The sequence below is a fragment of the Coccomyxa subellipsoidea genome (genome assembly GCF_000258705.1).
Source record: "Coccomyxa subellipsoidea C-169, whole genome shotgun sequence".
Classification (NCBI taxonomy): Eukaryota; Viridiplantae; Chlorophyta; class Trebouxiophyceae; family Coccomyxaceae; genus Coccomyxa; species Coccomyxa subellipsoidea.
Window position 1 is genome coordinate 1,180,905 of NW_005178038.1, and position 15,080 is coordinate 1,195,984.

The window sequence follows — 15,080 nt, forward strand, 5'->3', positions numbered from 1 at the left end:
ATGCACCGAGGAATGCCATAAGATTGGCCGTAGCCAACCGATGTGACAGTGTTGGGCTCGCACCCTGGCAGGTCTAGATCTAGGACCGCCAGCGAGTCCATTCATGATGAAGTTCAATTCAACTCGGGCTTACACTTGTGTCGCCAGTAGGATGTTCCTGAAGGTCTACAACATTGTCCTGTCTGGAGGAAGTGCCGGCATTTGCATCCTCCACATCATCATCATCATCAAGTCTTTACCAAAACACAAACGTCCATTTTGCCAATGATAAGGTGAGCACCAAAGGTCCTGCAATACAGTCGCAGCGCAATCATCCTTTGCAAAATCCAACGGCTGCTATCTCCTCCACATGTCTGTCTGCTCCAGGTCCACCGCATCCTCCCACCATGTTGACCTCTGAAATAACAAGACACTTGTTGGAAGAGCCCAGGTATGGTGTGCACAGCTTGACATAGCAAACAATACCTTGCATGTGCCCTACTTCACTCAATGATGAGCACTGCTGACATAATAATTTCTGCCAGAGAAGACAAAACCATAAGCTGCACCTTGTAGCCGCGGCGCAGGAACTGCAGGGCTGATCCCTCCTCCTCTGTGTCCAAGCCCATGGCTGCCATCATCTCCTCCTTTGCCTCTCCAAGGTTGTACCGCCTCTCGTCCTCGGCAATGCATGCATACTGCCCGTTGTCTTGCCGCAGCATCACCTGCACCGGGTCAAAGCACCATCTCTGAACAACGTGCCATTGCCATCCAAAGTCCAAGTTATACACTAGAAGAACAAAGCCCACACAGACAAAGCAGGCCAGGCCTCACCTGCCACGGCCCAGGGTACTCCCTGAATATGCAGCCGCTGTAATTGATGATGAAGGGGGACACTGCCACGCTCTGCATGAACAGGACATGTGCTCAGAAATGCTCAAATGATGGGAAGCCGTATTGAAGTCTGTCTTACTGGCCGCCAACAGTGCAGGGGCCGTGTACCTTGGAGTAGTCACGCTGCCTGATGTAGAAGACCGGAGTAAATTGACTCAAGAAGCGGTATTGCAGTTCCTTGGGAGGGAAGCCCAGCAAGCCTACAGGCATCACACACTGCCGGCTCAGCATCGGAGTCATCCTTTCACGGTGGGTCAATTGGATCCCTGGGATCACCAATAAAAAGGTCTGTACTGGTGGACCTCATATGTTGCTCACCCAGATCAGCTCTGAGGGTGTCAACCTCCAGATTCCACAGCACCAGAGGGCGCTCTCCAACAATCTCCTCAATATAGCGCTCCAGATCGGGCAGCTCAATCGTGGAGGCATTTACAACAATGAAGACGTCTGCCTTCCTGGCAGCCTGACTCAGTGTCTCAGCATCTGCGTCCGGCACGCTGCCAAAAAAATTGAAGCTGCTGAAGACTCCCTTGCTGTTCTCCTTCAGGTGGCCCATTGAAATACCGTCTGCCAGATCAAGGGCCCCCTTGAACCTGCAAGGACATCAAGGATCCTCTAAAAAGTTTTCACAACTGAACTGGGCAGAAGAACGCCACCTACTGCATGCATGCACAATAGGGTGTTAATAAGAAGTGCATGGGGAGAAGTGCTTCGCACATCTTGTACGATCGATTGTATTCACCCCCATCTGGGACAAGGATGTGCACGCGCTTGCCCGACTCCTTCACAAGCTGCAGGGCACAGACATAAGGTTGGAGAAACAACGTTTGCCAAGCCATGCGTGTGAACTAGTGTGCTCACAGCATGCGTCCAGCTTTTCAACCTTGGCTGCACCGATCAATGACTAGGCTGCAGGTTTGGGTGATCATCTCTTTTAGTGCAGCTCACAATAGGGAGCACTCACTATTCTCGATGCTGCAATCGCCAGCTGGATGTTGGAATCAATGAACCAGTCTGAAGCACCTTTGTAGCCTGCACACCACAGGATATCAGTCAGATGCCTCTTTGTGATCTACAAGAAGGAAAATTGCCTATGGCCTGGCCACTCACCGTCTATGTTACCAGGAAGGGCAGGAAACTCCACTTCCAGCCGCGTGAGCCCATCACCGATCGCAGCTCTCACTGAAGCAGTGGCGTCGTTGACCAGCTCTTGGAAAGATGATGGTCGATACGTCTGCCTTCCTGGCGCCCTTCGTTTCTTAGACTTTTCTTCTGTCCCAGGGGTTTCTGCCACTGTCTCTTGCTCCTGAGTAGATGCTCGAAGAGGCACGGATCTGGAATTATTTTGTGTGCTAAATGCATGCTGCAGCACTCTTCTGCTACATGAAGCGGGTTCCGAAGTAAGGGAGGCTGGCCGAGAGCATGACGCTGTGCACCTCAATCTGACAGGTTGAATATGCACGGGATGTATCTCTGACAGTATAGTAGAGCGATTCATCTTGTATTGTATTCTAGAACTATTGTGCATCGACTTGCACAAGGATGGATCTTGATCAGACGACAGATTGGCCACGCTGATATCAGTCATGCTATCGTGGCGCATGAGTCACAATCTGGGGTCCAAGAAGGGTGCTTCAGCTGTTTGGGTGATCGAAATTATCACTGGAGGTGTAGTACAGTAGACAGAAAATCTTTTGGAAAGCAATAGTCATACCTTCTCGATCAACCAGTCGACATCCTGATGCGCAGCGATCACTGATGTTTCTATCAAATCTCTCAGTCTGGGCTATTAGAGATCATTGCATATATTGCTGTTTTAAGCGAACAACAATAGCAGCATGAATCGAATCTAGTCCACTCAACACGCCTGGTGCAGCTTCCCAATACTCGACGGTCACTTGACTTAGTGCCATCGAAGAGCAAATGGAAGTTCCCTAATTTAGGATGCCATCAAGGGTCCAGCAACAATCACACCGCGACACGCAAGGCAGAGGCTTGCAGAATGAGCTCACTGACTACGACGAGAGCCTTCTACTAGACCGCGCATTCGTGCAAACTCCCGCTCATGGGTGTGCTGCCAGCACGCATTCACTCTTTGTAGAGCATTATTTGCGAGTGTGTGGACCTCATGCAAGATCTGCCTGACATGCATGACAGTATGGAGAATCTGTCTGCAGGTTTGGCTTTGGTGGGGACGAAGAGGCTGGCACAGGGCATGTTGAAGAGCCAGGTCCCATCCTCAGCACCGCGCTTGCTGTCTTCTGCTACTGGGCATGCGCATGCGCATACACCGTGTTCCTCTTCATCCCAATCTACGACACTACCTTGGATGATTTTCACATCAAGGTGAAGTCACGCCCTACCAGACATCAGAGCTGCCATGCAAGGGCAGTGCAGTCCTTACATTGTAAAATTAATTTTTGATTGCATGCAGGCATCCGCGCACATCTTGCTGCTGTTCCTGGCGCTGCTGTTGGAGTCGTACCTGCGGGTGCAGCACAGGAAGCGGCAGCAGGCTGGCTTCCTTGCCTTCTACTGGAGCACTCGTGGGCTGCTGTCTATCCCCAGCCGTGTCACAGCGGTGGGACAGGTGTTTCATCTCCCCTTCCTGCCTGCGTGGACCTGTTTGGAAGTACATGGATGGTGCATCGTGAAATGCTGATATGAATCTCACTTATTCCAGTAAAGCCACCACCTCTAATGATGACATAACCCTAATTACAACCAGCTCAGCCACCACCTCCGATCCAATTATCAGTGTTTCACACTCATGAGATGCCTGTGCGCAACAGGGCGTGGTGACGATGGTGGCGTTCTGGCCGGACGTGCCTGCGCAGCTGAACCAGCTGCGCAAGCTGCAGCTCATCACATGCATCGAGCTGGCCGCCATCACTGCCTTTGCGGTGGCGTATGCCTACCAGGTCTGGCGCCACAACCACGAGGCGCAGCCAGATGCGCAGCTGTACCTGCGCACCCCTCTGTACCCCACCCCAACCCCCTCCCACAGGTGTGGCCGACTTCAAGTCCCCTACGCTCCCAATTGTTATATATTACTCTGGTCATCAGTAACCAGATGACCTGCAGATGGGGCACCCTTTTACAGCCTGCATAGCAGGGATGCGTGAGAGATAGGCCTCATTTTCATATCTTGACGTTTTGATGCTCCCAGGTGCCTGAACCAGTCCGTGGTTGCCAGAGTGTGGGTATGGTGAGACTGTGAAGTTTTACAGTGTTTTTTGTAATTTTTTTCTGGCATTTGTGCTCAGGGGGACTGGGGCGGTGGTGGAGCACCAGGCGGAGGCCATGCGCTGGCTCAGCAAGCGCTGCCAGAACCTGCAGCGCGAAGTACTGCGCCTCAGCATCGCCAGGGACAGGTGAGCTGTCCTCCCGGCCGCCGCATGCACCGCAATCTTAATGCAAGGACGTTCTTATGTGCCACCTCGTGCTCAATGCACAATCTGCTCTAAATGATGACATATGTACATGCCAATTCTGCACATATACCACTGCAGGCCTGTGTCAGAAAGGAGACATGATATTCATCGAGGTATCCCCACTGTCACTGGAGTTCGCATCCGCTGCAGCTGCCGGCAGCCAGAGCGCGGCCATGTCGGCCACAGGCAGCCTCCTAGGGACTTCTGTAATTTAGACTGGACAGACGTGTTCTCAAGGGCGGTATTGCACCATCAGAGAGTAAAATGTAGGGTGTGGTGCTAGGGAGGAGGAGGGGGTGAGCGCCGGGGTTGATGTGTGCCGGACGGATTTGGAGCACCGGCTGGCGGCGCGAGAGAGGGAGCTGCGCGCGCTGGCGGCCGAGAAGGACGTGCTGTCGCAGCAGGCGCGCGCCGCGTGGAGCCTCCTTGATGAGCGCACCGCAGCCGCGCACGAGCTCGAGGTCCGCCCACCACCCTGCACTGAGAAGCTATCTCGGCAATTTATGGGTATATTTTGTCTGTCTGGCTCTCCGAAGGGCTCTCCTCAGTAATGTCCTGAGCAGGTTTGTAGATTGCTTTCTGGAATCAGCCAATTATTGCCAATGGTCCAAGAGGCAATCTGCCTTTGACAACCTCGCTTCAGGAGGGGTGCTGTGGTGCGCAGTTGTGACAAAACGATGGTGGTGGTGCTAAATAAAGGCTTGGCCCTGGCAGGTGGTGAAGCAGCAGCAGATGGATGAGAACGCCAGGCTGCGAGCCACCCTGGAGGAGTGGAGCCACCGCAACGCCAGGTAACCTCTATATGCGCCCATCCTCTGATCAGGCTCTTGCGGCCAAGAGTGTGAATATAAGCTACACATCCTGTTGTGCCTTGCTGAGCTGGCTTGCTGTGTGCAGGTTGGAGGCACGGCTGAACCGCACTCAGGGCCGACTGGGAGACGCGCTGACGCAAGCAGCAGAGCTGCGGCGCTCGAGCGATACAAGCCCAAGCGGCAACAGCAGCCAGTCCTGATCGCTGCCTAGAGATGCTATTTGTAGTGCTGGAGGATGCATTCCTTTTTGTCGCAGTCACATCTTCAAAGTATGAGATTGTCAGCGGAGAGAAGTTTGTCAGTGTGGGTGCTGCAGCAGCAGAGCTAGCCAGAAAAGTATGAAGGTACAGAAAGGTACATGAAAACCATCAGTGCAGGTCAAAAGTTTCAGGAGTTTGCTTTGGCTTCAGATTCCAAACAGGTTCATGGCACGGCCATTTGCCAAATCAGCCTCTCCACGATAGTAATGGCACCAAGCTCACTCTGAGCTTTTGACATACTCGATCGCCTTGGCGCAGATAACAGTCATGGAGGTCTCAGGCCCAAACACCTCCACAGGGATGCCTGTGTCAGTGCCCAGCTGACGCATGAGCGCGAGGCCAGCCTGGTAGTTGGGCCCGCCCCGCCTCACAAAGATGCGCATCTCGGCCGCCTTTATCGCATCCGCCTTTTCCCGCATCGCCTGCGCAGAACCTCAGGTCATTAGCTCAAAGAGATCCCGGATGCATCAGTGTTTACATGATATGCCCTCTATTGCTCGGAGCCATGGACTCTCTCTCCTCAGGGAATTGATCAGACGAGGTGGACAGACTAATCTGCGTAAACGGCGCGGAAGGCATGACTCTTGCACAATGTGGCAGGTACAACCAGGATGCACAGAATGAATGATGCAGGCGCTGTTGGGCGCACCTGGATGATGCCCTTGAAGGTGGCGGCCACGTCTGTAAAATTGGCAATGCCGCCGCCGACCAGCAGTGCGCGTGCCCGCCCGTCTGCGCTGGAAGTCGCCACGTCCAGCAGAGTCTTCGCGTACGCATACGTCTCCTGCAACAACAGATTGTGGCTCTCACCTCCAGCAAGCAGCACCAGCAACAGACCTCCTGCTGTTCACTTGGTTGCAAAAGTGAATGACGCTTGCAAGGCCTTGCGCAGAAGTAGGCTCAGGCTCTGGGCCCTTGATCTCTGGTGAGAGCCGCTCAAGAGGCGGTGAGAGGATGCCTGACAGAATACGCCCTGATGTTCATTCGAGGAAGCATCATCAGGCCAAGTGCTGGGCATTGTGCAATTGCACGCTTGTCACATGGCGAAGCAGTCCTCCCTCCCTTCTTGGCACACGCCCTGCCTTGCTTTAATCGCAGAGTGCGAGGGGGAACTTACCGCGGTGTTGGGGGCGCCGGAGTACTCGGCGTAGTTGCCCAGCTCATCAGCGTAGCCGAGGTCGCCCACGGTGTCCGCGTAGATGACCGAGGCACCGCCGCCGGCGACCATGGTCCAGATGCGTCCCTTGGGGTTCAGGATGCTCAGCTTGAGGGAGGCGCCCGTCTTGCCGTCCAGCTCGTGCACATACTCCTCCGCCGCCGTCATGCTGCGCCCAAACGGCAGCGGGAACTCCAGGTCCCCCCACCTGCGCCACCCCGAGGTTGGCCATCAGACAGCAGCCTAGACTGAAGCCCAGCCACTTGAAAATGATACCAGCATAGGGGAACTGCAGCCCACCGGGTTTCCAATCGACGTTCATAATTCCACCTAGCATACTAGAAAAGGTCTCGTAGTCAAACCGAGCTGTCACAGCAGTATGTTGGACCTGTGGTTGATGAAGACTCTTGCAGCGCTGATTATTCAAGCCTCTTATAGAGGAGGGGCTTGATATGCTGTCATCAGGTCCCCCTGGTTGGTGCCATGCGGCATGCGTCTACCCATGTGCGGCAAGGACTGTGGTTCCTTGCACTGGCGCTGCAACTTGTGGCACTGCGGGGTGAGCAATAAGTGGGGCTCACTTCTTGCCGGACTTGAAAGCGGCGGTGTCGTCGAGCTCGCCGCGCATGTCGAGCGGGAAGGGCTTGCCCTCAGAGTCCAGCGTGAACGGATTCATCTCCATCAGCGTGAAGTCCAGGTCCAGAAACACCTGCCACAGGAAATTTTCCACCTTCAGGCACTTGTTCGCCCAGGAATGCTGAGCAGAGCTTCCCTGAACGGCAGGCCTGCATCCCCTGAAATGATTTTCGAATAAGTTTCTCGTGCAAGGAAGTCCTGGCGTCGGCCTGACTTGAACTGCCCTCAACACGTGTTCAATCTGAATTCCATCATGCTACCATCTCCTGAATCCTTTGCAAGCCTGCCACTGTTGATCAGAGTTTGATATCATGATTTTCTAGTGAACGGCTGAACCCAATGTTTTTGAGTACGGGCCATTCCACGCACAAAAATACTGGAACAGGGTGGGGCCCTGCCTCGTAGCAGGCCTGGATAAAGGTCTCCATGTCTGGGCGCAGCTCCAGGGGGAGGCTGGACAGCAGCGGCGCCAGGCTGTCATTGGTCGCCTCTTCCTCAACCGCCAGCGTGACCTTCTTCACCTTGTCCCAGTTCTCCTCGATCTCCACTCCACCCGCCTCGCTGAAGCTGATGTCATTGCCCAACCGGTTCGACTGCACCACACACCGAAAGCGCTTCAGCCTCTCCAAAGCGCTCAGGAAGCGCACATTGCTCCTGCAAGAAGGCAGGCCAGCAAGTCTCCATCATGGCCACTAGCAGGCTGTGACTGTGGGCAGCTTGTCTCTGAAGGCAGGTAAATTGCTGGGAGCTGACCACACCGGTGAGCTCAGGAACAAAGACACACATGCAATGCTAGCCTTGTGCTCTTCATCAAGGCAATTGCTGGCTGAGATGTATCGTGGCAGACCTGGATGCAGAGGTAGTACTCCTGCTTGTGGGGTACAAAGGGCTCCACAACGAATGTGTTGATGCCCCCCACGCAGCCATCCATGTCCACCACCTTGCCCATGCGAGCCTTGATGAAGGCCTCCACGCCTGGAAAGTCCAGGTTCAGCCCCACTAGGTCGTGCTTGCCGCGCTTGCCAAACAGCATGTCCGGCTTCACCACCAACTTGGTGGTCTTCAGCCATGGGTTGGCGTCAAGCAGCTCCACAAAGTTTGTGTCTGCTCGAACCTGCAATGCCAACTATGCCCGTCAGTCAAGGCTGTAGCCTGCTCTTAACTGCAGGGAGCCGTCCTCAATTAGGTATGATTGACACAATATCGTCAATACCAAAGACCGGAGAGATAGAGGCCGACAACATCTAAATAAGCGGGTGAGTCTAGCTTGCAAGATGGAAGATTCCTGCACAAGGGAAGAGGCCCCATGAGTCCAGCACGGCATCCAACGACCTCCATTGGACTCGATATATTTTCTAACACGATCTGAGCATAACAATGGCTTCTACAAGGCTCCCCTTCCCAAAGACATCCGCTCTCACTGGGCACAGAGTCTTGAAATTCCCCCAATCTGACCATGTGCATTGATCAGAACTACACTCGATAGACTTTGGATGGCATGGGATCATCCCAGCCTCCTTTTATGACCACGTCTATCACCCGTGACGAAGGAACCGACCAAGGTCATGAAGCAACACCAGCGTCTTGTCACAGGGTGAAAGCACCTGAGCGACATTCAGCGGCAACTTGATTCCTTTCAGACGCAATATGTGTGCTTTAAGAAGGCGTTTCGAGTCATATTCTCTGATTTTCTTGCGCGCCATCCCTTGGAATTTGGAAAATAAGTCGCCTTCTACAGGAGCTGCGTTGTACTTTGCCTTACACAAGATCCAAGTGTCAGTTTGTTTCAAATGTTGACCGCACTGTCTGGTGCAATCTGTGCATCTGGGAACATTACATTCACAAGCTGGGGCGTCTTGGGCCCCCCGTTCACAGGTGGCGTTTCACATCTGCTGCAGATGATCTGCATGCAAGACGTTATGGACGTCCATCGTCATTTAGTCTCTTCTTGTGGATTCCCCTGCGTTGGAAAGCCGCATGCGATCCTTTTGCAATAAGGTTCACGTTGAGGATACTGCAACCAATGTCCCATGCTCCTGACTCATGCCGTTCGAAGATCTTCTTACTTGCTGTCATTGTATCAGACTAATGTGCTAAGAGGTTCACTGAACGTGTTAATCCCTTTGGCGGAGCATATGCAAGCGTCGCCCCTGTCAGTTTCGACTGATGTCGATGCCGATCGGTTGAGCCATGCTGTAAGCCCCTTAGCAATACACAGTTGAAGATGAACACACTTGTCGACCTGCAACTCTGTAAAAGGAGTACCTGTCTTGAAGATCACCCCATTCGTCCATTGTATTGAAGAATGTCAAAGGTGCAGGAGAAAAGAGAGGCTGAGATCATTAGCGTACAACAGATCACCCCAACAGTGAAGCTCTTCCAAATTGGCGTGGTGAGCTATACTCAAACTTTTGCACACCTGGTTCTGGCACATTCAGTCCTTCTCAGTCACTCACTATATTTGTATTTTGCACAGGCAGACGGGCAACTCCCTTTCTCACCAGGGCAGTGGGTGGATTTTTATGCCCCCAATGTGGCACATGTGGGAGGTTACTCAATCTGCTCCCCGCCCAGCCAGATGGAAAGGTCCAATACCCTTGACTTGGCCGTCAAGCTCTCCAGCTACCCACCAGCCATCTGGCTCCATGAACAGGCATGCATCCTATTGGAACTGCCTTCTTCCTGTGTAACTGCTGGTATCACCGTTCTTGCTTGGGAAGTAGAAGGATGTCTGTTCGTGCAGGCTACTGCCGGAACAAGGGTGAAGCTGCAAGTTGGCGGTGACTTCTACCTATCCCAAGAAGATCTCAGGCGTCCACTTCTATTCATTGCTGGAGGGATTGGCATCACACCCATCGCATCCATGCTAGCCCACTTTGCTGACCAAGTAGGTGCGGTAGACAGCTGCACACCTTCCTACAGAAAAAATGTTTTGATAAAGCGCAGAAGCAGGTCCTGAATCCCTGGGATCTGATCATCTGCAGACTTCTAAGGAAGGAGATCAGCATGGGAAGTCTCAGGACATTCAGCTTCCAACAGCAGTGTTGCTGTACTCTGCCAGCACTTCAGATGAGCTGGCGTTCAGAGGCCACTTTCTAAGTTTGGCTGAGCAGTTGAGAGGTGTGATCGTGCCTCCAGCAGACTCCAAGTGATTGAGATACCATCTTTCAATAGGATTAAAAAGTGACTGCAGACTTGTGTGCATGCAGGGAAATTGCGGCTACATTTCTTTGTGACCAAACAACGCGATGGCAGTGACTCAAGCAATGGACAGTTGAAGAGAATCAGGAAGGAGGATTTAAGAGAAGCTCTGCAGGCCCTCAGTCCTGAGCCTGCATCAGGCACTCCAAAGGTCTTTCTGTGTGGTCCCCCAAGCATGCTTGATGAGATCTCGGATCAATTGTCACAGCTCGAGGTGGACAGGGATGACATCAAGTTTGAGAAGTGGTGGTGAAATACTTGAGATCTGTGTGATGACAATGAACAAATTATAGTCCTTCCTTCAGTGCCTTCCTAGTGCCAACTGTGTAATTTCAAGGGCCCAGAGAGACCTCAAGCATGTCTGACTCTTACTGAAGACCTGAAAGCATGGTTGTGCATTATCCTGGTCTTGCCTAGTGCGCTGACTGTAAATTTTTGTTGCATGGGCTTGCTGTATTACAAGCAGCATAGTACTGCGTCTCTACTGATCAGAAGATGCCAAGTTCTGATCCCTTATCCAAATGCCCTCCTGCACTTGTATCCTGCAAGTCTCACTGCAGGGTCACATGGTATGGCAGTGGTCCTGAGATGCCGCGCAGCTTGAGATACGCATGTGTCAGGCCAGCTCTCAGACTGGCGCTCTGCTGCTGGAGGGCCTGGAAGGCCAGTCCTTGTGAGTGCAGCCCGCTGCCACGATCTGTCAGCAGCCGCAGCTTCTTTGCCCCCTCTCCAGCCTCCTGCAATCCCCCAGAGTGAAACAATCAGAATCCCCAGAACTCCACCACCCAGACAGTCCTGGGCGGACCCAAAATTATTGGAACGCCAAATGAAATTTCACATTCGCACCTGCAGTGCTGCGGCAATGCGCTGCAGCTCATGCAATTCAGTCTGTGCACGCTTCAGCGCATCCTCACGACCAGCCTCACTCTTGTCAGGACTCTGCATGCCACACAGCTGTTCATGACGGACCACAATCTGACGCCATGCATGGTGAGCATCCACTACAGCAGAGTATTCCAACAGTGTCCTGAGCACGGGAACTTGATGCATTGCACACACCATGCCAGAAAGCTTCCTCTGCCATTCCTGGAGGCGCCAGGACATGCACTCGTGTGAAGCCGCCAGAATGGCGACATCAGAGCTTTTGAGGGTCAATTCCAGCCTTGCAACGCCTGCTCCAGGTGATGTGGTGGAAGTAGAAAGCAGGGCTGCATGCATGCTGAGGGTGGCGCTATTGCAGCCAAGCGACACAACGCCTGTCACGTTGTTGCCACCCATCAGGCCAAGGGCGCCTGTTGCTCTGCCATAGTCGTCTGCTGTGCACCACAAAACAACTTCACAACAGCCAGCCTTCTACGGTATATACACAGGCAGACTTCTGTGGGGGGGACATATTTTGCTGGTACATCAGAAACGATGGGGATCTCTGATTGGTCATCACCTGGGGGATGCAGGCAGTCATCGACTCCCACAGACAGGACTTGCTGCATTAACTGGGATGCGGTGGGCATGGAGGACAGCGCATGCACCATCACGCTCAGCGAAGCTGTGCGCTGCTGCTCAGTGTTTCCTGCGACAGCACCACAAAGTATAAAGTGCAGAATCGCTTGACGCACAGGCATTGTGAACATTGTTATTCAAGTAAATAAAAGCACTTTTTTCGGGCATCCTATGCTGCTATTGACTGCCATGGACAGCAGCATGAGTGGCGCACCAGGGAGGCAGGCACGCTCATAGGCAGTCTGGAAGGGCACTGGCCGCATCAAGAGCAGCAGGTCGATGCGCACTCTTTTCAGCAGCGCTGTTGTACAATGCCCCTCAACGGCACCCTGCACCCATCATGATATGCATCAGAATCACGGTGTCCATACATGCCTTACTTGTGCGAGCCCTTCAGTGCAGCTGCAGGATTGTTGGGAGATACCTGCTTCTGCACGTGGCACAAATAAACGGACACCTCCAAAGAGCTAGTCTGCATCCCCTCAACTGTGAAGCTGTGCTTCCAGGTGCGCCCCACTGGCAGGCCTTTCAAAGGAATGGCCCTTTGCATGGCACACCCTGTCAAGCCACGCTTGCATCAACCTCCACCCCTGTTGCATGAAATTTCAATGCGCAATCCTCACAGGAATGGGCCAAAGGAGGGCAAAGTTCAGAGCAGCACAGTAGTACCACCTTGTGATACTTTGGGCAGCATCTACCTGTCCGCTCACCACCGGGCGGCAATGGCGCTTTGCTGACAATCTGTACGCTCCAAGACTGGGTGACTGGATAGGGTCCAGTGTTCTCCAGCCCAACAGTGAGCAGCACATCCGGTGCAACACCCCCAGCGGCGGCCTGGACAGCTGCCTCCACCCAGCAGTGCAAGTTGCGCTTCTCGCGCAGACCCTGCGATTCACCCAAATCCTTAGGGTGCATGGTGCGGCTGCTACATGCCCAAGGTTGCCCTTGACTTCTCTGGTGAGGTAAATGGACTGCATAGACCAAGCCAGGCCTGTATTTGCATCCCTGCTTTGCATGCTATGTGTTAGATCTGCCACACGCAGAGGTCATTTCGGTACGTTAGGTCCAGAGCAATATATTTTTGCATGGGGTAGCAATAAGCAGGAGAGCATAGGTTTGGCTGTCACCTGAGCCAAGGGGATGGAAAGAGCCAGCTCAGCCAGGCCAGCATCCGCTGCAGCCAAGTGAGGCTGAAGCAGCGCCTTGCATGCCGTCAGCTCATTAATGCCCTCAATTAGCCCCTGCAGGCACACATGCAAGATCACTCGCTGACCTTTCAGAGACAGGGGGAGGTCATCAGTGCAGTCCTCACAACCATTTTGCGCCAGGTGACCAGGGTGAACAAAAGCATAGTCTGGATTTACAAATATTGCTGGCATGGAGCATCACCTTGACTTCTTGTTGCACTCTGCTGCTCAGCAGCGCTGGCTTGACGGCGGAGACCGCCTCAGCAGAGAGCACAGGACCCTCAAACAGCGCTCCATTGGTGCACAGGATGACAAGTCTGCCATGCCCCGCTGCCGCAGATTTGTTGGCTGCCCTGTCAGGTGCCTGCATTGTTGCAGCTGAAGTGCTGGGCTCGCAGATGCTCAGCAGGTGCGGGCACTGCCCAAAGCACTGGAGCGGCAGCGGCTGCAGATCATGCCAGCAGTCCCTCTTTGCTGGGACTGCGGGCGCGCCCGCATCATTCGCCGACTGCAAATTCGGCGCGCACGGCAGAACTGCGGCACGGGCTGTGCTACCGGTGACGTAGTAGAGCACGCCCTGACTGACAGCAGCTGACGTCACCGGCGCATGCACGCGCATCTGGATGGTTGCCAGGCTGGCAGCTCGCTCTTTCTGTACACCGCTTGCAGGCAGCTGCTGCTGTGGCCACACTGACACATCCCTCACGCAGACCTGCACCACGTGCCCTCCCTGGCCAATGATGATGAGGCATTCGTGGGGAGGGCCGCCAGACGAGCATGCCTCATTTGTCGATGAGGCTGCATGGATGCTCAGGACTGGCTGCTGGATGTCAAACAGGAGCACGGGGCCTGCTGTCCCGCTGTCCGCTGCAGCTGGATTCTGAGCTGCCAATGGAGGCGCGCTGCTTGCGCCAGTTTTCTGCTGAGCACTGCTGCGGCTGAGGGGATAGGCCCACACCTTTCCTGAATAGTCCCCCACAAGTAGACAGCTGCCATTGCTGGCCCCTGTGTCCGCACATCCTCCCGCCAGAAGCGCCGCGTACAGCTGCGGGCTGATGCAAGCCCTGCTTCTGCAGCGCAGCTCATCCCTGGCACCGGTTGGAGGCACGCCAGACGATGCATGTGCATGCACATGCAGGCTGCATGTGACGCCGCTGAGCTGCGGCATGGTGCCTTCGCAGCAGGCGCCAGCCAAGCCAGACACCGTCCCACCGCCCAGAGCATGCCTCTCCCGGCTGTATTTCCTGCCCACCTCTGAGATGTCGAGGAACATGCCGCTGTCCGATGCTGTGCCATGCAGCATGCTAGGGCTGTCTGCCAGGTGCTCCCAAGCGATCTGAGCTGCCAGGCTGGCGGGCCCTGCTGGGCTGTCCAGGAGGCTGGCTGCACAAGTCAGGAGAGCGGCGAGCCTTGTGGGTGCATGCGTTGTTCGCGGTGCATCTGGAGCGCTCCCAGCCTGCGCTGGCACCACCTGCCATTCTACTCTGAGCGGCTCGGCTGCAGCACTGCTCTGCAATCTTTCTTTTGCCTGCTGCGGAGGACTCGAGGGCTGCGCCCTGGCATCTGACGCCCCTGTTGTCGCCACTCCTCTGCCTGTCTGTGTTGAGGCCCCTGCGGACTTGGTGGGATCTAGCATCCATGCCCGGCACGGCTCTGTGATGGCCAGGAGACAGACCTGCTGGCCCTGCAACTGTGTCTGCGCTGGATTTGCACTGCGCACTCCAAACTCCAGGTGGCACACATCCTCTGGAAACAGGACTATGTGGCGCAGGGTACCGCCAGCGAAAACATGCACTGTGTCAGGTGTGAATCGCGCCGCTACCCAGAGGCTATCACAGGCAGCAATGCTGGCCAACAAGGGACGACCAGGCCCTTCGAGCTGGGAGCCTTGCGCCAGCAATGTGGGAGTAGGACCTGTCATGAAGGCTGTCCTGTCCTACAGTGCCCATATGGCAGCTACTGCTTCATGTATGCATCAGTTGTCGAAGTCAGTCATGACGATCGTGATCACATGCAAGCCA

General features: G+C 54.4%; 3 protein-coding genes across 3 annotated transcripts; 1 reads left to right on the forward strand and 2 right to left on the reverse strand.

Moving 5' to 3' along the window:
- Positions 1-336: 336 nt before the first annotated feature.
- On the reverse strand, positions 337-2,371 carry COCSUDRAFT_14109 (hypothetical protein; the record flags this gene model as incomplete). Its single annotated transcript, XM_005649094.1, has 8 exons — positions 337-396; positions 549-704; positions 814-885; positions 982-1,073; positions 1,192-1,466; positions 1,591-1,664; positions 1,838-1,905; positions 1,984-2,371. The coding sequence occupies 8 exons, from the start codon at positions 2,369-2,371 to the stop codon at positions 337-339; spliced, it is 1,185 nt and encodes a 394-aa protein (XP_005649151.1).
- A 446-nt stretch (positions 2,372-2,817) lies between these two features.
- On the forward strand, positions 2,818-5,319 carry COCSUDRAFT_62040 (hypothetical protein; the record flags this gene model as incomplete). Its single annotated transcript, XM_005649095.1, has 8 exons — positions 2,818-2,942; positions 3,051-3,219; positions 3,308-3,463; positions 3,666-3,880; positions 4,140-4,247; positions 4,591-4,768; positions 5,022-5,098; positions 5,205-5,319. The coding sequence occupies 8 exons, from the start codon at positions 2,818-2,820 to the stop codon at positions 5,317-5,319; spliced, it is 1,143 nt and encodes a 380-aa protein (XP_005649152.1).
- A 140-nt stretch (positions 5,320-5,459) lies between these two features.
- COCSUDRAFT_53011 (ATP-citrate lyase subunit A) lies at positions 5,460-8,874 on the reverse strand (the record flags this gene model as incomplete). The annotated part of the gene is made up of 7 exons (XM_005649096.1): positions 5,460-5,801; positions 6,029-6,163; positions 6,497-6,743; positions 7,117-7,244; positions 7,570-7,764; positions 8,019-8,285; positions 8,776-8,874. The coding sequence occupies 7 exons, from the start codon at positions 8,872-8,874 to the stop codon at positions 5,598-5,600; spliced, it is 1,275 nt and encodes a 424-aa protein (XP_005649153.1). The 3' UTR covers positions 5,460-5,597.
- Between the last annotated feature and the right edge of the window lie 6,206 nt (positions 8,875-15,080).